The 22,840-nt window shown below is 30.0% G+C and overlaps 1 protein-coding gene across 1 annotated transcript in view; it reads left to right on the plus strand.

Moving 5' to 3' along the window:
• Nucleotides 1–502: 502 nt before the first annotated feature.
• The window catches only part of LOC106636123 (uncharacterized), a 68,802-nt gene continuing 46,464 nt past the window's right edge, over nt 503–22,840 (plus strand). The window contains exons 1-14 of the mRNA XM_089592121.1: nt 503–4,883; nt 5,822–6,492; nt 7,372–7,831; nt 8,541–8,638; nt 9,121–9,215; nt 9,615–9,835; nt 10,129–10,203; nt 11,731–11,919; nt 12,017–12,215; nt 12,342–12,411; nt 12,741–13,427; nt 13,883–13,952; nt 19,596–19,774; nt 19,877–22,417. Of these exons, the coding sequence (XP_089448247.1) occupies nt 503–4,883; nt 5,822–6,492; nt 7,372–7,831; nt 8,541–8,638; nt 9,121–9,215; nt 9,615–9,835; nt 10,129–10,203; nt 11,731–11,919; nt 12,017–12,215; nt 12,342–12,411; nt 12,741–13,427; nt 13,883–13,952; nt 19,596–19,774; nt 19,877–22,417 (9,936 nt within the window). The remainder of the gene's footprint in view (nt 4,884–5,821; nt 6,493–7,371; nt 7,832–8,540; nt 8,639–9,120; nt 9,216–9,614; nt 9,836–10,128; nt 10,204–11,730; nt 11,920–12,016; nt 12,216–12,341; nt 12,412–12,740; nt 13,428–13,882; nt 13,953–19,595; nt 19,775–19,876; nt 22,418–22,840) is intronic.

Here is a 22,840-nt window from a genome sequence, read left to right on the forward strand (position 1 = left end):
TTTTACATACACATTACATACTTTTAGCAGTTTTCTACATTTTAAAGAATAGTGTATTGCATACTTGATGAACAAAAATACAGAAAGACCCCACTTGTAAGTAAAGTGAAAGTAAAGATATTTAACATGTATTATTGTTTTATACATTTGTCAAAATCTTAAACGATGAAAATTCAATTTAAGTTCATTTCTAGTCAATACCGTGCTATTAATACTATTTCAAACCAATCTTTTTGGAAATGGCACCCTTCTTATGTACACAGTGAATAAAAGTACTGCCATTGATCAAGACATACTAGAAAGTGATGTATATCAATGTTATTTACAGTCTGCATGTAGTGGTTTGTTGTGTTTATTTATTAATCTATGTCAATCCTAAGTATTTCATAATATATGTATAGTTTTATAAAAAATTAATTGTAGGTTTTAGCTAAATATACATGATAAATTTTCAGAAAGGAAGGTTGCATACTATGAAAATACAGTTCGAGACACTGATGATATGGAAAAATTGGGAAGTAAATCGATTGATAAAATAAAATTTGGATCTCTAGTAGATGAAGCTACTTTAAGAGGGTTGTCTAAAAATATCATTGAATTTGACGAAGAAGGATTACCAATTGGTACACCTTTGCAACCGGGAGATGAGTTGTTACCTTGGCGAAAAGGCAGAGTACATCACAGACCTAGGCCCTTATTAACCACACCTTGGAGAAAAGTTAAACCACGATCTCGAGATACCTCTACTGAAAAATTGTATCAAAAGATAGCAACAGTTGATGCTGTAAAACCATGGACCGAAGAAGAAGTTGTTTTAAAAAAAGCACCTCAAATTATTAAAGAGTTTCCCAAAGAGAAATTAGAAGAAGTTGAATTACGACCTGCGAAAACTGAAAAACGAGAAATTCAAAAGGAAACATTACAATGTGTCGAGCTGAAGCCTGTGCAAAAACAATTAAAAACAGATGATCTATTACTGAAAAAACTTCTAAATGAAGAGTTTGAAGATGACGATCAGCTGAATATTGATAGTGAATCAGAGAAGGAAAAAACTTGGAAAGACGAGAAAATAATTCTTAAGCCGTCGAAACCGGAAAAGAAACCGATTGTAAAAGAAGTACTGGAGGAAGTTGAGTTAAAGCCTGTTAAAACTGAGAAAAAAGATTTTCAGAAGCCTCAATTAGAAAAAGTTGATCTTAAATCTGTTAAGCAAAACGAAAATACTACTTTCAATCAACTGTTGGAGGGATCTGCAATATACACAGAAACCGAAGATTCTCAAATATTGAAGCTTGATGGAGACATAGATGAAAGACAACAACTAAAACCACATAAAAAAGATGTAGGAAAAGTTAAACCTTGGACACAAGAAAAAATAAGCCTAAAAAAAGTTGAAACAGGTAAAAAAGAACTCTACAAAGAACAAATTGAAACAGTAAAATTAAGACCGTTAAAACCTCAACAAATTGAAACATCAACTATTAAACTGGAAGAAGAAATACATAGCCAACCATACATTTCAATAGAAGACGTAACCAAACGAATCACAACTATAGATAGTAAAATAGATAGCGTTGATTCCAAGATACCTGCAAAAGAGGATATAAATGATTCAATTCTTCATAAAAACGAAATAAGACTACCATCATCCCAAATCAAAAGCACCAGCGAAAGAAAGCACTCAGAAAAATCTAGATTACCTTGGCGACAAGATAAAAAAACTGATAAAAAAGACTTTCATTCAGAAATGTTATATGTTGAAACAGACGACCATTATATTATGAAAAATATCACGGATAAAGAAATCGAAGAAGACAGAACAAAATTAGAAAAACCAATACAAAAAGTGAGATTACCTAAGGAAATTGAGACTTTGTCTACAAAGCCAATAAAAAAAGATGTAGAATCACAAGACGTAAAAACTTTAGAAGAGCCAAAGAAGTACACTTCTTCAACGTCATTAAAAAAGAAAGAACCTGAAGTAGATAGAAAAGAAACTGAGAAGTTGGTGATTGAAGAAGAAAAAGAAACACAAAAACAGACAACGGAAAAATCTACTATGCCATGGCAACGTAAAAAACAAAAACCAAAAATAAACGTCCCTTCAGAAATTATCGACAATGTAAAGGAAAAAAGTACTGCGTTTACTGATATAGACAAACAGCCAAAATTAATAACAGAGCAAGTTTCCAAAGAAAAGAAAGAAACTCAGACTCCAGAAGAATTACATTTACCTTGGATTAGAGGCAAGAAAAAACCGGAAATTGTACTGCAAAAAGAAAAACCTGAAGGGAAAGAGTCAGTTTCTTTGAAACCCACAAAGAAAGCTGCTAAACTACAAGATGAGTCGACTACAGAAATAGTTGCATTAAAACCAGTTCAAAGAACAGAAAAAGTAATAGAAGAAAGTAAAGAATTTTCCTTGAAACCAGTTCCACAGAAAATTCCTGAAAAAACTGAAGAGGAAACTGAAACAAATGATGTACAAAAAGATAAGGTAATCGAAAAAGAAAAAGTCGAAAAATCGACTGTGTCTTGGCGACGAGGAAAGAAAAAGCCTTACAATGAACAACTTACAAAAGATACTCAAGAAAAAACCACAGCAGAACTTGAAACTGATACACATCAGGAAACACTTACAAGGCATATTTCAGAAGATAAAGAGGTTGAAAATCCACAAGAAGAATCCCGTTTACCATGGATAAGGGGAAAAAAGAAGCCTGATAAGGTAGCATTAAAAGAAAAAAAATCTACAGAAGAATCAGTTAGTATTCTAAAAACAGAGAGAGACGTCCAGATAGAAGATCAAAAAACTCAGAAAACAAAAGAATTGCAGCCGATTAAAAAATTGGAAGAAAATGTAGAAGTAAGCGAACGTTCCCCTAAACCAGTTGAAAAGAAAGTACAAAAAGACCTAGACAAGAAAACCAAAGGTTTCAGTAATGAAGAGGAAAAGAAGGAATCAGAAGAATCTGCAGTATTAAGGCTACGAGAAAAGCAAAAACCGAAAGAAAAAGTCCCTTCAGAAAATATTGATAATGAAATATTGAAAAAAAGTACTGCCTTAATTGATGTAGATAAACAGCCAAAATTGATAGCAGAGCAAATTTCTGAAGACAAGGAAGAAACTCAGACTCCGGAAGAGTCACATTTACCTTGGACAAGAGGCAAGAAAAAAGTAAAAATCGTACGGCAAAAAGAAAAACCTGAAGAGAAAGAGTCTGTCTCTTTAAAACCCACAAAGCATGCTGCTAAATTACAAGATGAGTTGACTCCAGAAATAGTTGCATTAAAACCAGTTCAAAGGTCAGAAAAGGTATTAGAAGAAAGTAGAGAATTTTCCTTGAAACCAGTTCCAAAGAAGATTCCTGAAAAAACTGAGGAGGAGACTGAAACAAATGATGTACAAAAAGATAAGGTAATCGAAAAAGAAAAAGTCGAAAAATCTACTGTGTCTTGGCGGCGTGGAAAGAAACAGCCTTACAATGAACAACTTACAAAAGATACTCAAGAAAAAACCACAGCAGAACTCGAAACTGATACACATCAGGAAACACTTACAAGGCATATTTCAGAAGATAAAGAGGTTGAAAAGCCACAAGAAGAATCCCGTTTACCATGGATAAGGGGAAAAAAGAAACCTGATAAGGTAGCATTAAAAGAAAAAAAATCTACAGAAGAATCAGTTAGTATTCTAAAAACAGAGAGAGACGTCCAGATAGAAGATCAAAAAACTCAGAAAACAAAAGAATTGCAGCCGATTAAAAAATTGGAAGGAAATGTAGAAGTAAGCGAACGTTCCCCTAAACCAGTTGAAAAGAAAGTACAAAAAGACCTAGACAAGAAAACCAAAGGTTTCAGTAATGAAGAGGAAAAGAAGGAATCAGAAGAATCTGCAGTATTAAGGCTACGAGAAAAGCAAAAACCGAAAGAAAAAGTCCCTTCAGAAAATATTGATAATGAAATATTGAAAAAAAGTACTGCCTTAATTGATGTAGATAAACAGCCAAAATTGATAGCAGAGCAAATTTCTGAAGACAAGGAAGAAACTCAGACTCCGGAAGAGTCACATTTACCTTGGACAAGAGGCAAGAACAAAGTAAAAATCGAACGACAAAAAGAAAAACCTGAAGAGAAAGAGTATGTCTCTTTGAAACCCACAAAGCATGCTGCTAAATTACAAGATGAGTTGACTCCAGAAACTGTTGCATTAAAACCAGTTCAAAGGTCAGAAAAGGTATTAGAAGAAAGTAAAGAATTTTCCTTGAAACCAGTTCCAAAGAAAATTCCTGAAAAAACTGAGGAGGAGACTGAAACAAATGATGTACAAAAAGATAAGGTAATCGAAAAAGAAAAAGTCGAAAAATCTACTGTGTCTTGGCGGCGTGGAAAGAAACAGCCTAACGATCAACAACATGTCGAAGATACTAAAGAAAAAACAACAGCAGACCTTGAAACCGATAAACATCAGGAACTAGTTACAGGACTTATTTTAGAAGAAGAGAAGATGGAAAAGTCACAAAAAGAATCTCAATCACCGTCTATCAGATATAAAAAGGAAAAAAAAATGATCGTCGAAAAAAAAGAAATTCTAGAAGACACTGTTACAGCGCTTCCCATAGATCGTTTAGAAATTATAACGGATACATTCGAAAGTATACAAGAAACTCATTTTGAAAGAAAAGAGATATCTGATGAAAATGTTCAAGATTTAAAAACAGATAACGAAATGCATCATAAAATTTTAGATAAACAACAAATGCAAACGCAAATAGACATATCCATTATTGATGAAAGTAAGATCACAGCACCCAAATTTACTAAAAAGTTGAAGCCAGTTGCAGTTGATTCTGCTGCATCTCCTGGAAATCTTGTTGTATTGGGTAATTTCTTAGAATTATTTTATAAATCACTATATTATATTCCATTTTATCATTTTTTTACGTACGGTAGCACGTAGAAATTAACGTAACATAATTGAGAGATTCAACAAATCTCGCTTTTTATAATTTTTTTTTTTTACAAAAGTTCAATTTTCCTAGTTTGAAATAATGTTCTACACATCAAGTATTTTAGAAATTCTGTTAATATAACTTTTGATATAACGAATTCAAGCAAAATTAAAAGACTATTCTTATACATGCTGTCATTATATTTAAATGAGTATTTTGGTAGAGCTACAAGAGTAAACAGCATTAATTTTTATACTTCACATCCCTTCATAAAGTTTTACGATTTTAAAGTTCCGTAAAATACAAACTTTGCAGTGTGTGTATGAAAAAAAAACTTACACGCATCTCGGACAAAAGGTAAACTACCATCGCACATTAGCCATACGAGCTATAAAAGTTTACTTTTTAGCCTACGTGTATAATATATTACTTTTGTGAAAAAGACTAATGAATTCAGTATCTATGTATAAAATATATATTACGCTAGTATATTACTGAAAAATAAGTATTGATGACTTAATCATACTTAGTTATGTTCTAGACCCACTGATCGTTGCACAAGAACTAGATGTATCAATCTAAAATATGATGTCTTTTATTATAATAAAAAGATGAAAGACATCAAAACGAAATATAAAATGCTTGTGGCCATTATAGAACATAAATTACCCTCCATATTAGATTAACAATACTTCGATATCTTAGTGTAGATGTAAACATCTTAAGTATCCGTGGTGGAGATAGTAAATTTATTAAAGTATAATTTTCAGAACAAGAAGTAGAAGGCATTGCTCCTTACTTTATAAATCCAATAAAGCCCGTAGTAATCGAAAACACTGAGCCCAGAGTATTTGAATGTGTACTCACAGGAAAACCGTTACCTGAAATAAAGTGGTATCGCAATGAGACTGAAATTAAACCAGAAAAAAATAAGACTGAGATAAAGTTCATGCCAGAAACAGGACAAGCAAAATTAATGATTATGAATCCAACATTAGAGGATGAAACTGTTTATAGAGTACGTGCTGTCAATAAATTCGGAAAAGCAGAATGTAGAGCCAATCTTGTTCGCAAAACGGCCATTGTATCAAAACCAGAGATACTTTATGCACCAAAGATAATTCGACCTCTACCGGCAACGATTACACAGAGTGGTAGATCATTGGTTCTTTCAGTAGAATTTCAAAGTGATTCTATAGCAGAAGTTAAATGGTACAGAAATAATATCGAAATCGTTCCATCTGATAATAAAATAATTAAAAATTATAAGAATACTTCAGAGCTTCATATACCAGAAGTTAAGAAAAAAGATACCGGAAAGTATGAAGTACGTGTACAAAATACTGTCGGAGAAGCTCGAAGTTCTGGTTCAGTCTCAATAAAAGAAGAACAAGAAACAGACAAAGTAAAGGGGCCAAGATTTATTCAACCTATTCAACCACAAATTGTATCCGAGGGTGAAGTTGCTATTATGGAAACAACTGTTGAAGCTTACCCAACGGCCTCATTTCAGTGGTTCTACGAAAATCGTCCATTGGAGGTAAGTACCATTTTAAACGTTTCTATGTATTACAATAATTCTTTACATTTAAGAAGAGTAATAGTAGTGATAACAATTATTACTATGATAACCATTATGATTATTACTACAATTTTAGCAATTATTATAATAATTATCGTTATTGAAGGCTTATTTTTTATGAAAGTTCATATTAAATACCTCTACGTAATTTCTTAATGAAGTGTGAAAAAAATAAATAATTTTTTAATAAAAAAAAAAAAAAATAAGCTTCTCTCATAATTATTAGCTTAACAAAAATTAGAGCATCAAAGAATGTAACTATGATATGTATATGTCTTCAAGATTGAGTTTTGTACCCAGTATCCCGGTAATTGATGTATGACAAAATGAAAGTTTGTCATATTCACGTCTATATACATATTTTTTATTCTTTTTTATTTTACAGTATAAGTACTGACCCACTATAGGTCCACAGTACATTATATATATATATATATATATATATATATATATATATATATATATATATATATATATCCCCGGTCACGCATGACCGGTTATCTAGAACACATCAACAATTCTATATTTTGTTTTAATCGCTTATTATTTTATTTTCATCTTAGTATTGAAGCCTTATCCTAAGTCAATGTCATGTATTCGAAACCTGTCAAAAAGCATCAGAAAAAATCTGAGTGCCCCGACGGGTAATCGAAACCACGACCCATTGAGCTATGTTGTTTCAATGGCTAGTACGCTAACTAACTAAGCCAACGACGAGCTCCTCTATACTTATCATAGAATATACATATAATCATAGTATAATTTTAAGGAAAAATGACAAAAAATATATCGTAACATAAACATTTTTATAATACATACAAATAAAAATATTTTCAGTCGTCTCATGAAATACGCATTACAACAAAAGAAAACAAGTCTGTTTTGATGATCAAAGAAGTAAAACCTGAATTCGCTGGAAGATACACCATACGAGCTGAAAATGTTGCTGGGTCAGTAACAAGCTCAGCTAGTGTGGATATCCTAGAAATACCATGGCAAGAGACTGTAGAATTTGTATCACCTTCTTTCGTGAAAAAACTTTCTCCCATTCGCGTTATGGATGGTGAAAGTGTCAATTTAAAGTGTACAGTACATGGTAAACCAATTCCAAAAGTTGAATGGTTCCATGATAATAAACCTATTAAAGAAGGAAAACAAATCACAATCTTACAAGATACAGAGGGTGTGTGTAATCTCGCTATCAGCGAAGTATTTCCTGAAGATGCTGGCGAATATATATGTCAAGCTGTCAATCAAATAGGTACAGCTACATGCACGACGTCTTTAGAAGTTGAAGGTAAGATTACGTTTATAATTTTTTTATGGTTAGTATAAATTTTATTTTGCATGTCTTCACGGACAAATACAAGTTTCACAATCTAAAAATAATATCGGTAGTATTTTTAAACATTAGTTAAATATTGTTAAAATTTTACAAACATTAAGTGAAAGAATATCTATATTTGTAAACTATTTAAACAACAAAAAAATTAAAATATGTCTTATATGTACGGTTAGAAAGTTAGAATTATATTTTGGGGTGGTTATCTAGTCATTCATTAGTTAGTGTTAGTATCTAGATAGTCATTATACAGTTGTTTAGTAGTTTTTAAAATGTCAAGCTTACAGAAAGATCAGAATGAATATATGGTTGTTGATTTATTAACTTAGATCTAAATATGGAAGTAAGAAATTATTACACTTTACAAATTCTCAATCTCTTTACTAAGTCATAATATTTCTTGAAAATTAAAAAAAAAAAAATTGTCTGTGAGAGGTAATGATTTCACCTATTATAAAGCTTCATTATAATAAGTTCAATAAGTCCGTAACAATCTTCTCTTGTCCTATCCTTAAGTATACCTCTTAATTAGCCAGCCCTCTTAACTAGTATACTACAATAATTTTTTCAATAGAGTAAATTTGTGAAAAATTTAGTACCCTAGGATGGAAAAAAATCAAAAAACCGAACTAAAAGTTAATTCACATAAATCATATTATTTTAGCTTATGAATACATTCCCGACTCAGAAATATCATCATCAGCTGTAGCGGCATCACTGACAGGACAAAGTGAATCTGAAGAAGACTTATTATCACCTAAGGTAAATATGTTTCACCTTCGAATTTGCATTATTCTATAATTTATATACAACTTCTCGACTATCACCACACTTACACAAATATGTTTAGAAAAAACATATAATTATTTAACTCTTCACTTAAATAGATAATTAGATTAACTCTGTACATCAATATTGAAATAAATTTTATGCAAACAAATAATGCACACCAAGCTGACATTTTGAGTCTACTTTGAATAATCTAAATCAGAGATGCGAAATTTATGTACCAAATAAACGGTACTCTTACATCGTTTATTTTTTTCTTCCATTTAAATAATTCAATGTGGCATCAAATGCATGTAATAAGTAATATAATAATTCTTATAAATTGACGTTAACACAAATTAACTGATATGCGTAAATTATTCATGATTTCAGTTAACATAAATAAGAAGGAATTTATAAACGTTTAACAGTTTAATCTAAATAAGTAGCTGAGTAAAACTTTTTATTATAATTAGGAAGTACCATCGGAATCTGACACGGAAGAATTTGCTCCAGAAATTATTAAGGAACTTCCACAGTTGATATCAACCAAGGATGGCGTATTAACAAGGTACGGAATTTTTCATGGGGCACAATTTAAATTTATGCACATTAATAAAACAACTATTATACTGTGATTGAGCAGTATAAAATGTTGTAATGATATTTACCAGCAACACTGCGAATTCAACAGTATGATCAAATTATGATTTTACGATCAATGTTTATATCAGCCAATTAAATCAATAACATAAGATTTGATAAGGACTTTTTTAGTATCTGATAAATGTTTTGACAAAGATGTTTTGTAAAATACTAACATATAAATTACTTTAAAATAAAAAACGGTAGAACGATGTTTATTGTGTTTGCAAATTCTTATTCTTAGTATTTAAATGCAACAGAACAAAAATATTAATAATACAAATCAAACAAATCACTTAAATCTAATGACATTTTAATATTCAAGATTGGAAGTAAAAGTCAAAGGAAAGCCTAAGCCTGATGGCAAATGGTATAAACAAGATATAGAAGTACAACAATCCAATGAATTCCAAATAGAAGAAATAGAAGACGGTACACATGTTCTTACCATTACCGAAACTTATCCAGATGACACTGGTGAGATCACTTTTAAAGCACATAATCCCTTAGGTGTATCGACGACGACTACATATTTGACTGTGGAAGGTAATCAATTATGCAAAATTTATCTATACTATGTGATTGCATAAAATTATTAGAAATAAAATATTTTTTTCCGTTATGGAAGTTATTTTCAGCAATATCAACTGACCTCGTCTGCACATTAACAAAACTGCTCATCTTCCTTTAATACGCTTCCTCCCATCAAAACCAACACTTTATTAACACAAATGATTAGTTCACAGATATTATTTATACACGTGTGTGTACATGTATACATATAAAATTTAATGAGTGTTGACTGTAAAACATATGTTTTTTAATAATCTATCTAATAGGAATCATTGGAACTAAACAATATCGAAAACCTGAGTGGGTCACACAAATGGAAGAAATGCAAGAAGCCCTTCGAGGTAAGCATGAAAACTAAAATAAGTTGTAATAATGCATACACACTTATGTGTTTGGATGAGATCATATCGAATAATTCTGGTTAAAGGACAAGAGTCCGAGCCTCACGGCGGTTTCGACTCATTGCATGTATGTCTACATCTAAAGTTGCAATACACTTTGACCCACTACAAGCAGTTCCATCAGATGGAACTTATATAACGACAGAAGCCATTGACTCTGTTAAAAAAATTCTTTTCGTACTGAGTAAATTGGCCATCGCAAGTAATTTTTATGTTCTGTAGTACGTGTAAATTATACAATGGAGGCATATTCAAAAAAATAAAAAAGATATTTGTATTAATAAGTACCATAATAATATACCTGTGTTCAATTGAAACAGATCTAATTTATAGTAGATTCATGTCGTTTCATACATTTATTTCTTTAAAAAATTTAAAACATCTAATATTACAATAGATGAATTTTTTTTAATAAACTCATTAGTACTTATAGGGAGATTTTTGCAGTAAGGAGTCAATACTCGTGTACAATTTTTTTCTACCTCATGACCTTTTTTGGTACTCTCTGTAAGAAAAGCAGAATGTCACATAAGCACCATCCAACTGGGACTATACAACAACCCTGACTTAGTCCTAGAGACGATGGTGCGTGTGTGATGATAAAAATTTTTTTGCATCGATTAGTGCAATTTTCATCGGTATACAACAATTTAAGTTTAAAAACCGTAGATTTCAAGCTGCAGATGATTTCTGATTTCTAGTTTTTGTCTTATTAACTAATACGTGAATTAAAAAATTATTCATTAACAAAAAGTTGCGTTTTTTATCCTCTATAAGACAGAATTTTTTATGTATTAGTTGATTGATTTGAAAAATTACGGGTATCACACAGCCTATTCTATGATATTCCAGTTCTTGACTAGTATCTTGATACGGGTGTTCGCGTTGAAAGTTACATATTTATGATCTTCATTTTTAATGTTTAGAACAAGAAAATGCGCGTATCCAAAAAGTTTTTAAAAATAACCATAAAAATGACTTTAATTAGAATTTAACATAATATGTCCATGAATTACGTATACTAACTTCAAAGTACGATGACATTAATCGTGAGATTAATGATTTGAAATTCGAATTGGAATAATTTTAGTCGAGTTCCTCAGTATTCTATTTATCACGATCAAAATACATGAGTAGTAAAGTTCTTGATGTTAAGTAATATAAATCCATTTGAGCTTTTATCACGGTTTTGCAAATTACGAAATTTATGCCATATTAGAATAATATACAGGAAAACATTTTAGACCATAATAACAGTACTTATTTTTTTACTACAGCTACCCAATCAATACCTAGGTTTATTCAGGAATTTACTGATACTTACGTTCAAGAGGGAGAAACCGTTGAACTTGAATGTAAATATTCTGGAAATCCTACACCTGGTAAATGCCTGAGAACCGCTATTGTTTCAGTAAATTTAAAAAAATTAATTAAGCTGTTGATTTTATAAATCATAAACTGTTTTAGATATCGTGTGGTTTAAAAATGATAAAATGATGCGGAACACAGACAATATTAAAATTAAAATCGATGATCGGGAATTCAAAACATCATTAGTCATAAAAGAAGCTACTCATGAAGATTCTGCTACATATATTTGCAAAGCTACGAGTGATATTGGTTTAGCTACAACTAAAGCCCAATTACAAGTGACAGGTTGTATGCTTCTGACATATTTAAAAACATTTTATTTTGATCGTAAATGCAACGAGATTGATGTGATATTAATACAAGATTTTCTCGTTCATAATAGATGCTACAGGAGAACGACCAACATTAATTGAAGATAAAAAAGAAAAAGTGTCCGATAAAGTGCCCAAAAAGAAAAAACCAGAATTGAAAAAGTCTAAGGAAGTTCGAGAAAAAATAAAAATGGAACAAGCAAAAAAACAGACGGATAAAAAAACTGTTACTAAAGAGGAATTAGTCTTGAAAGATACATCACAAGAAATGTAATAAACATTTAAATTAATGTTTTTGAATTTAGATTTTTATACGAGGGTTTCAAAAAAATTAATTTGGAAAATGCGTAGACAGTCTTCAAATAGATTCTACTCCTGTTTAACTTTTTTTTGCAGGGAAGCTATACATGTTCAAGATACTCAGTTATTGGAAACTGTAGAATTGGTAGAAGAGGAAGCTACGAAGGTAGGAATTGGTTTTTGTATGTTCATGGTTGCGTGTGTTGGGGCCACGTGTGCAGTTAGTTAAATCTTAACCAAATAAAAAGAATAGATGAATCAGAATCAAAGTTTAGCATTAAGAGCTAATTTCATGATTGTATACGTACACACATATCGTGCATACGTATACGTAGATGTAAGAATTTATTCCGTTTTATGAAAAATTTTTTACTGGAAAAATTGAGAAATCCTATATCTAGTTACATATCTGTTTTAAAATACTTCCTCATGCTACAATACCTTACTTTACGGATCTCTTAAGTTATAAAGCACATTATAACAATTTTTTTTAAGCTATCGAGAGGCCAGATGGTAGTTCCAACGCATGAAGCGATAACAGTAGAAGTGACATCAAGTATGAAAAAAACTGATCATGAACCACAAGACCTAACTCGGGATCAGGCCCAAGTAACATCTGAAACATTAGAATCTGTATCGGAAATTTATACAGAAACTGATTTGCGGGAAACTAGAAAGAAAAAGAAAAAGCCTGAAAAAATAAAAGTAACTCAAAAAGAACTTTTGAGTAAAGTCGACGTAAGACTAATCATAGAAGGACAACAGGAGAGTATTGCTCAGGAAGTGGAAGAAATCATGGAACTATTTCATGCATCGGAATTTGGACCAGCAGAACAACCTCTTCGTGAATTAGCAACTATTGGCTACTTAGTACGGCAAGGAGTCACAGTCCACGAAATTAATGAAAGCTTATACAAAACGGACAAGTTTCCAGCATTGAAAACTCCAGACGCACAAAATGCTTTGGTGCAACTAGTTGAAAGACAAGGTCACGGACCATTAATTACTCAAGTTCTTACCGAAGAAACGACCACAGACGAAAGTATTGTTGCTGCAACAGTTGGATTCAGAGCTTTTATGAAAATGGTAGAACTACAACATGCGACTGTTGAAGAAGTCATAACACATTTTAAACCAGAAGATTTCCGACCACGTGCATGGGAAGTCGCAGAAGCAATAGAGGTAAAAAATTATTTTACTCTGAATAATTATCTTATGGTTATGTTATGAAGGTTCATATGTTCAAAGTACTACTTTTTAAACTGAAAATTAATATTATTTAATTACGCCCTATAAATACGTTATTCCAAACGTACTTAATATACGGGTATAAGTAGTTCTAAAAAGAAAAATTATCAAAAATTGTTTTACATTAAAAACAAACATCTAGTATAATCTGTTCTTTTAAAATCATACAGTTAACATACTTCCAAGTCTATTATTTCAACTTTTAAAATCAAGCTCATGTGTTGCTTTGTCATTTACTATTTCAATGGTTATTTAACATCAAAAATTTATAATTTTAATAATCAATTTTCCTAACACCCATTTTGTGTGGATGTCACGTTTTTTTTATTAGAAAAAATACTCCACAAATGTAACGAATTATATTATAATAAATTTTTATTTTTAATTAGAATACTGGAGGTGAACAAGTGACTACAGAAAGAGTTACAATTATTCAACAAACAGAATTCCACGTTGTAGGTAAGTTGCAATACTAAAGTTTGAATACTATTTATTCACGTAAAAAATAAATGGTTAGCAACTAATAAAGTAAAATATTGCTGATCATGTACGTGTGAAATAGGGATTTTGTTCGAGTGATAAAAAAAAAAAAAAAAAAAAGGTTTTTCTATAAAATTGTTAGAAACTTGCTTTTTCGTAATAATATGTTTTTCTTACAAAATATCAAAATATGCTACTTGAAAAGTAAGTGACTAAATTTATGAACAATAGTTTACTTTTGCGTAAAAGACATGGCTGCTGCATTTATTATTTATCACTAAGGCAAAAAGTATAATAACAATATACATAAACAATTGGATGCTGTAAAATAATTTTAATATCCTCGAAATAATATTGCAGGTAAAAGTATTTAATAAATAAATAAGAGCACTTTTTTGAATTTCATACGTTTTGTGTTCAGTACTTAATGGTAGAACTTTAATTTCTTGCAATAATAGATAAAAAGGTTTGTCCATTACATTATAAAGTAAAATTTAATTCACATATTAAACGTCAATTTGCAACGTTATGGCTATTCAGCAGATTTTTTTTCTGAGTGGAGTTAAAAGCAGAAGTGCTGGGAATATTTTTTCCTTTGATAAAATCTCTTTTAATGCAAACTATCAAATCCAAGTATGACGACGAAGTTGTCCATCAAATAAAAGCCCTTTTAGGTTTTATTAGCTCAAGTAACTCCTAAAATTTGATTTTGTACTTAAAGAGTCGATTCCGTCTATAATGTGAAAAACTAATTGTATTAAATTTGTTTGAGACTTAAAACTTTATTCTTTATTCCTTGCTAAGGACTCAAAATAGTAGTGGATTCTTGTATGTTTGTGCCCAAGAAGCGAACGGTATTTTTTTTTTTTTTTTTCGAGGGTGCAAAGTCTTACTTTCATGGTACTATTAATTATAAAGAGGTTTAAAAATTAGGCTTATCTTAAAATTTTTGCTTTAAGTAACGTATTTACCAACAGTAACTGTTTAAGAAAATCAAAGTACAAATTTCCGTGTATATACTGTAAGGAAACATGTCTTAGACCACACTAATTTTTTATTCAAAATTTTTTACAACATAAATGTTGGTTGCATATTATACTTACTTTTTGCTCTAGTGAAAATGCATAAAGCAATTTTGCCTGAAGTATTAAAAACTAACACAATGATTAGCGATAATTGAATTAAAATACAATCCTGTAGTTATAATTAATGACTTTAACACAATTGAATTATATTTTTATAGTAAAACATATTTTTTAAAAACCTTTTATACTCGAAAACAGTTAGGATTATATTGATAGTCAGTAAAAAAATGTAATAACAATTAAATGCATAGTATTTCTTATGGATTGTATTATATAATGTACACCGTAAAATTTTTAAATAAGCCTTTCTAACGCATGAAAAAAAAAAACTTGTATTCAACTTTTACGGGAGGATCCTAACACTAATGTTATAAAGTCACACATGTGGTCCATGTCAATAAGTAATGAAGAATGACGAATGGGACGAATCAGTACTATTCGTCAATTCTTCCATTCGGTTATTCGTCAAGTGCGCTGTTCACATGGAGCGGAATCGAATTGACGAACAGGTCAAATATACAAATTACCTTACTTGAAATCACTGTTAATAATCCATAACTATTTGCCATTCGTCATTCGTCGGCTCTATTCTGCTGCACGTATGTTCAGCCTAACTCATGACATGCGATCAAGTGGGATTCGTTTCCAGCAACTCCAGACAACTTATGCGCGTCTATCACTGCATTGTCGGAAAGTCATCTTTTTCTATTTTAGACATTAATTTGTTTTCAACATTTGAACGTTTGATTCGCCTTCAGTACAAAATCTAGAGTTCGACACTGATGCTCATCCAACTAGGACAATCACAAGGGTACCTCGGGCCCTGCTTTGCAGGTTCCTCAGGCCTTAGTACGAAACGTACTTACTATTCCGGCACTTGTTGCATAATAATTATTTACATAACAAGTGTAGGAAAGATAGCTTTTTATACAAGTGGTGAGAAACGCACATGAGCTACTGGTATCGAAGGCATTGGCTACGAGTGTGATATTATCACACGAGTGTTGGAATAATCTCACATGAGTTGTGTACAAGATTTTTTGTAATATTATACGGAAAATATTAAAATGCGATTTTGAAACTGATTAGTAAGTTTTTATAAGGCGTAGGGCTGGCGGTTAGGAAAAATAAAATCTTTAAAATGTCGGTATATGCTAGACAGATACTGATAGCTGATAGACAGAACTGTTTATGTGTCAAAAGTATATCATAGTGATAAGATTTTGTTTTTACTAAAATCGATGATTTAAAAAAAATGAAAATAATAAATAATTACCTGAATTAGTGGTAGGCTTAATTTAAATATCAAATTATTTAACAACTATAAGAGTAACTGCTTTTGTTTTTACTGCTCTTTATCTTTGTTAATGTAAATTAACGCCGTTAAAAAATAAAAACAAAACCCAAATTATACTTACAATTAAACTTCTAGATCCTCCCATTATTAATAAGAATTGCGTATCATTGAAAAAGTTATATGTTCAGATTTACAAAAAGTATTTCTTTCGCTGATTAGTGTATAAATTTTCAGAAACAAGAGAAGAAAGAACAGTTGTGCAACTACAGGATATTCGAGAAATTGAAGGTTTGGTTTCAAAAATTTAAAGCATGATTTGATATTGTGAAATTAAGAGTTCAAGTTGTTAACTTTAACGTTGCATTACAGTAAAGAATTAAGAAAAATGTGAAAAGTAAGAAATCAAGTGATTTAACATCATAAATTTCATTACATTAGTATAAAATAATCTTTTTAGTAGCATTACAACAACCGCATAATAAAATTGATAAAAAATATTTTTTTTTTTTAATTTTTTCATTTCTCACTTATGTATGAAATTTAGTATTTTAAAGCAATCATGTGTCATATTGCTGCAAAACAATCTGCTTATCTGTTTTAACCAATGATAGCGTGGAATAAGATTTGATGGTTCTGCTTACAACGCATTTAAATTTTTTTCCATTTGAAAGAACATAATGATGTTTTAAAAATTTACAAGTGTAGAAAACAAAAATTTATAAAAAAAAATTAATTTTCAATGAGAAAACTACTTAAGGTGGTTCCCTTGACTTATAGATTTATTTATAAATATTACGAAACTAAGGTACACAGTACTTTATGAAACCAGGTTGTCTGAATTCTTAAAAATTCTTTAACCGTCTAGTTTTTTAATCTTGTTGTATCATCAGTTTAATAAATTATTTTTTAAATATTTTAAATTGGAAATAAAGAAATATTTTTCCTACTCACTTTTTACTGATGCAGAAACAATATTGATATAAATATCAACAGATTATTGAGAATTCATACCAATTTATTTATTGAAGTATTAAAATTCTAAACCCTTAAAAGTTGTAATTTTTTTTAGTAAATGAAGATAATTATTAATTTTTATCAAGTGCGTAGAAAATAATACCACTAAGGTATAGTAAGGATGAATTTTTTATACGACCGTCAATTCTGTAAATACTAGTAAGTTAAAAATAATTTGAATTTTTGCGAATAATTATATCCTTGTTTTACTGAGGGAACTACTTTAAAGGTGACATCAAAAGATTCATACCTTTGTGAATTATAATTAATAAGATATATCAATTGATAAACGAAACTTTCTTACCCATAAGAAAACTTTCTTTCAAATATCGTATGTCTGACATAATAGAAATTAATGTAAAATTCAATTAACATAGTGAAAAACTATAATTTCATGTAACTGCTACATTAAGATCTATCTAATTATTTTATATTCTTTCAGATGCATGATGATTTATTGAATATAGCTGTGAATTTCCGCTTACGCCGCTATGCTTTCTATGCGCAGTATTCTCTCTTTTTCAAATATAAATTAAATTACACATTTTTTCAAATAAAATAACATTTAACTAATTAAGGAACATATTTTATCTAACTTTATATTAAGGTATCACCTAAAACGTCTCTACTTGTGATAATTTAAAGTAAGTACAATTATAACTTGATCATATTTTTCTATGAGGATAAATATGTAGTAACAAATAAATTTAAACTTTACATTTGCTAAAAATTTCCGTAATTTTTTTTAAGTGAACTTCATACGTTACGTACATTAATATCGAAGACTTTTTAAAATGAATTTAAAAAAAAAATTATAAGAATAACTTGGAAATATCATAAGTAAAAATATATTGCAAAAAATTAATGTTACCTCCAAATAAAAAAAATTCTAGATAATTTTGAATAATAAGTTCAAGATTAAGAGCGAGAAAATTCTTCACTTACGTTAAACGAAAATACAATGTCTGATTCCTTATACATACCGTTCCAAACATAATTTGGTAGTATTTGTGACTTAATTATTTTTTATTACCACTGTTATTTTTCACTATTAAAACGATCACATTTTAGACACGACTAATGTATGGGAGTGCCTTATTATACTTAAAATACTTGTACTTATAATCAATTACCTATATTCATGCTAATGTTGTATAGTACAACACTTATTATTCATACAATAAACTATTGTTTTAAGAAAAATTTGTTGAATCTTCTTGCTATTGTTCAACTAGAATTCCGAACGTCGGTTTTTATCCACTAAATTCTCGTTTAAATATACGACTGAGTGCTTTTTTTACACAATCGTGGTAACAAGATAATAACAATTACTCTTAGCTCAAAATTATTAAACTTATGCTTTCGCAAGTTGTTATTAATACCCATGTAAATGTTGTATCTTAAGAGTTAGAAATTAAAACATTTTTTAAAAATAAGTTAATTGATTTAAAAACATACAAGGCTAAGCTTCTTACTCTCGTATAAAAAAAAACATAGGTGCACAGAGCTTTTTACTTTGATGCAGTTGGCAGTTGCTTCACTGCGATACACTATCATGCGTAAGCTGAAGGCATTAACTTTGCTTTAGTATATTTTGTTAAAAAAGTTGCATTATGCTTTTTGTAGAAAATATTTCAAGTGTATATACACTTATAATATCAAGAATATTCGCTTTTTTTTGTGGTGCGTTCTCTGTGTGCAAAGTTCTCTCATAAAAATGTAATCGATATTTTGAATCCTGGAACTGGACTTAATAAAAATCATAACACATAAAACTATTAGTGATATTAATAAGTTAAAAATATTACAATACAATCAAATCACATCATGTGTATGACCTTCATCATTTATTTTTCACCAGGGTTCAAACAGCATCACAATTCTGCACGCAAAACAAAAAACAACAAAAATAAACTTACAATTAAATTTATAGTACAAAAAAATTAATAGCTTTCTAATGGTTACTTGCAAGCATTCAATTAATTTACATAATGCTGATTTGTATAAAACAATATTTTTAACCTATTATTTGCTCAGTAAACTACATATTTTTTATAATAAATTTTAAGATTATAAAATACTGATTACACAAATTTTTTAACGCACGAATTTAAAACAATTTAGGATGATTGTAAATCATTTTAAATGTAATTAGAAAACTGAGCAAGTAAAATATTACTGTACACGCTGTTCCTCATACGTAACATTCTCACATACTTTCCACAGAATACGAGGACACTCGGCAAGCACACACGACATTGCGTAAACCAAATGATACAAAAATAAAGGAACAATATCAAGTAGACGATACACATCAACACAGGGAGGAGGGGGTTGAAATCGTAGAAATCGAAGACACTGAACGCAGCATTTTAGACAATCAAAGTATTGGCCAACAGGAATCTGTAAAAGAAAATATAAAAATTGACACCAGTGAAATTATTAATAAAGCAGTAAAATCAACAATTGGTCCTGAAAAAAATATAAAAAGTTTAAAATTAAAAAAGTCGGAAGTTAAAAGTGAAGAAGCACCTGTTGGGAAAGTTGAAGATTTAAATGTTTTTCCCAGTGAAGCGATACCATCCATTTTACTGAATATCCCGTATCAACAAAGTGAAACTACGTCTACAAGTAAAGTTGTAGAACAAGCTCCTCATAAAACTGGGGAAGAAAAAGCAATTATGTTGTTAGATACAGTCATGGCATTAACAGAAGAACATCGTACAATCCAAGAAAAAGAAATTGACGAAGTAAATATTCACATGCCATTATCCCGGAAAGCTTCCTTAACTGTAATGCCTTTCGAACCATATTTAACTACCGATACCATGATAGAAAATAAAACAGAACAGTTTAATGAAGTAGAAAAGCCATTTTTATCTGAAGCTGCTTTAACATACACATCAAAAGAAGGGTTAATTATAGATGAAACGTACCTTAATGAAGCAAAACCAGAAGAACTAGAAGTAACACAAAATCAATTTAGTAAAGCTAAATCAATATTACCCTTACAAGAATCTAAAACTGTAAATGAAATAGTTTCTGATGAAAGAAAAGTTTTATCTAAGAATTATGAAGTACCAAACACAGAGCAAGCTAAAACCTCAATTATTCAACAACAAAGTATGATAGTTTCTGAAGTTCTAGAAGGTTATAAAGAAGAAAACTTAAACAAATTAAAGACTTCTACTGTAAAACCTAAAATCAAAGTAAATGAAATTGAGTCCCTCCAAATTCAAGAAGTTAATACAGCTGAAAGGCCTGATAAATACTATCCTGAATTGACAGTCCCAACAGAAACAGCTACCAGTTCAATTAACGAACATCAACAACATTTCACCCAAGTTTTAATTGTATCTGAAAAAGAAGGCGAGTATTTACCATATACATCACCAACGTCACAAACCGCTGACATTCAAATTTTTACTGAAAATAAAGCTGCCATGATTCAAGAACATTTGATTCAGGAAAAAGAAAAAATTTTTGCCCCAGACTATAAAGTAGATTCATACAAAGCAAGATCAAATATTAATTTGTTTGAGAGCATTAATGTCGTAAGTGTGGATTCTGAACAAAAAGAATTGGAACTAGATACACGAAAATCAGAAAGTTATAGTGCAAATGTTAATATTCAAGAAACGGTTTCTGTAATTACTTCTGAAGTAACAACAGCGGAAAAGGAAAATGCACATTACTCAAACGAGAAGACACCGATAAAGGTGGCAGAAAAAGTTATATTACCGTTAGAGTTAGGAATCCACTTGAGTACTGTAGTTCAAGAATCTGAAGGGGAATATCTAGAGTGCATTAAACCTACTTTTGCAAAAGCAGAAACTAATGTATGTTTAAAAGAGCATATTAATACGTCTGAAATCCAAACGGCTGATCAACCAGCTGAATGTAAGGACATAATCAAATACGTTACAGAAACTGGATCTACTATAATTGAAACAACAGAAGCAACATGTGTGCAGGAAATAATAGTCCATGATCAAGAAATTCTCCTTGAAAATTTGCATAGTCCAAAACAATACAATACACAGATATCATTGGATGAAATCAAAGGCTTACAAATACTTCAAATCGATACTGTAGAAAAGGAAGGTAATTTTAAAATGTATGATATACCAGAAAAGCAAAAGGTAAAAGAAGTTGCACCTCAACCAATGGTATCCTATCAAATGAGTGAAACACATTTACTTGATAATATTGGATCTTTATCTGAAGATATCCCTGGTGAAATGAAAGCTAAGTTAACTAGTAGTAATCTTGAAGGAATGATAGTTGATGAAATAATATCAATTGAAAATGTATCGTCAAGAACTCTAGAAATTCAGCCTGATTTTAAAATAGCTGAGGTAATTCTAAGTGAAGCTGATAGTATAAATACAACAGAGATAATAATAAATGAAAAGGAATGTGACTATGAGTCTTCACCAGATATTAGGAAATCAACTGCAGTTTCAAGCGTTTCTACCCAAATTGTTGCAACTCAAGAAGAAACTCGAAGTGAGTCTCCAATTGATAAATTTTTCTCAGATAAAATATTGGAAAAACAAATAACTCCATCTCAAGTACCATTACAAAGCATATTAGTTACTATTCAAGAATCAGTAGAAAAAGAAAATGTTTATGCAAAAGATTTAAAACCCGATAGTAAAAAAGCTACTGTTAATTTACCTGAAACTCAAAGTGGGGTCTTAGTAATGGAAGTCATAACGAGTGATAAAGAACAACCTAATATTCCAGATGTTGTGAGACCTTCCAATGAAACTGCCAATTTAAACGTCTTAGCACATACAGTTGCTTCAAAATCTGAAATTATAGTAGAACAAGTAACAGAAAACATTTCTAAGTCTGATTTCACTTGTGCTATAGCTTTGCAACATCAAGACGCTTTTCAAGAACTCACGATTACTGAAACAAATGTAGCTGAAGTAGAAAAACAACGTGAGAAAGATGTGTTTCCAAAAATACAAAAAGCTGATGTAGATTTTGAAACATCTGAAAATTTAACGCTCAATGAACTCGTAACTGTACTACATAAGGTTTGTATGTCTTAAAATACTTATTAAATACAATGCTGATTTTTTAATAACGCATAATTTTATTTTGATCATTATCCATTCATTTAAAGTAAAGTCACCTATTATGAAAAATCTAGAATAGTGACTCTTATTATTTAAACGCTGTTTGAAATCACATTTTCTTTAAGTAAAAAAGTAAATCTTTTTCTAAAAAAATTTTGTTTAGTAGTTTAAAATCAAAGTAAAAAAAATCAAAGTTTAGTAATTAAAAATTAAAAGTTAAATTATAACTGTAGAAAGAGTTGAAAATTATTCACCTTACATGTGGACAACTGTAATTTAATATGTATAAACAGTTTCATTGAATTACTTTTTTCTACATGAAAAAATACAATACACTACTCTGTTAACACAAAGTTCTTAATTATAAAACATAAAAAAAAT

This window comes from Copidosoma floridanum, unplaced genomic scaffold (genome assembly GCF_036245765.1).
Source record: "Copidosoma floridanum isolate Cflo_tuat_1 unplaced genomic scaffold, Cflo_Japanese_pri ptg000014l, whole genome shotgun sequence".
Lineage (NCBI taxonomy): Eukaryota > Metazoa > Arthropoda > Insecta > Hymenoptera > Encyrtidae > Copidosoma > Copidosoma floridanum.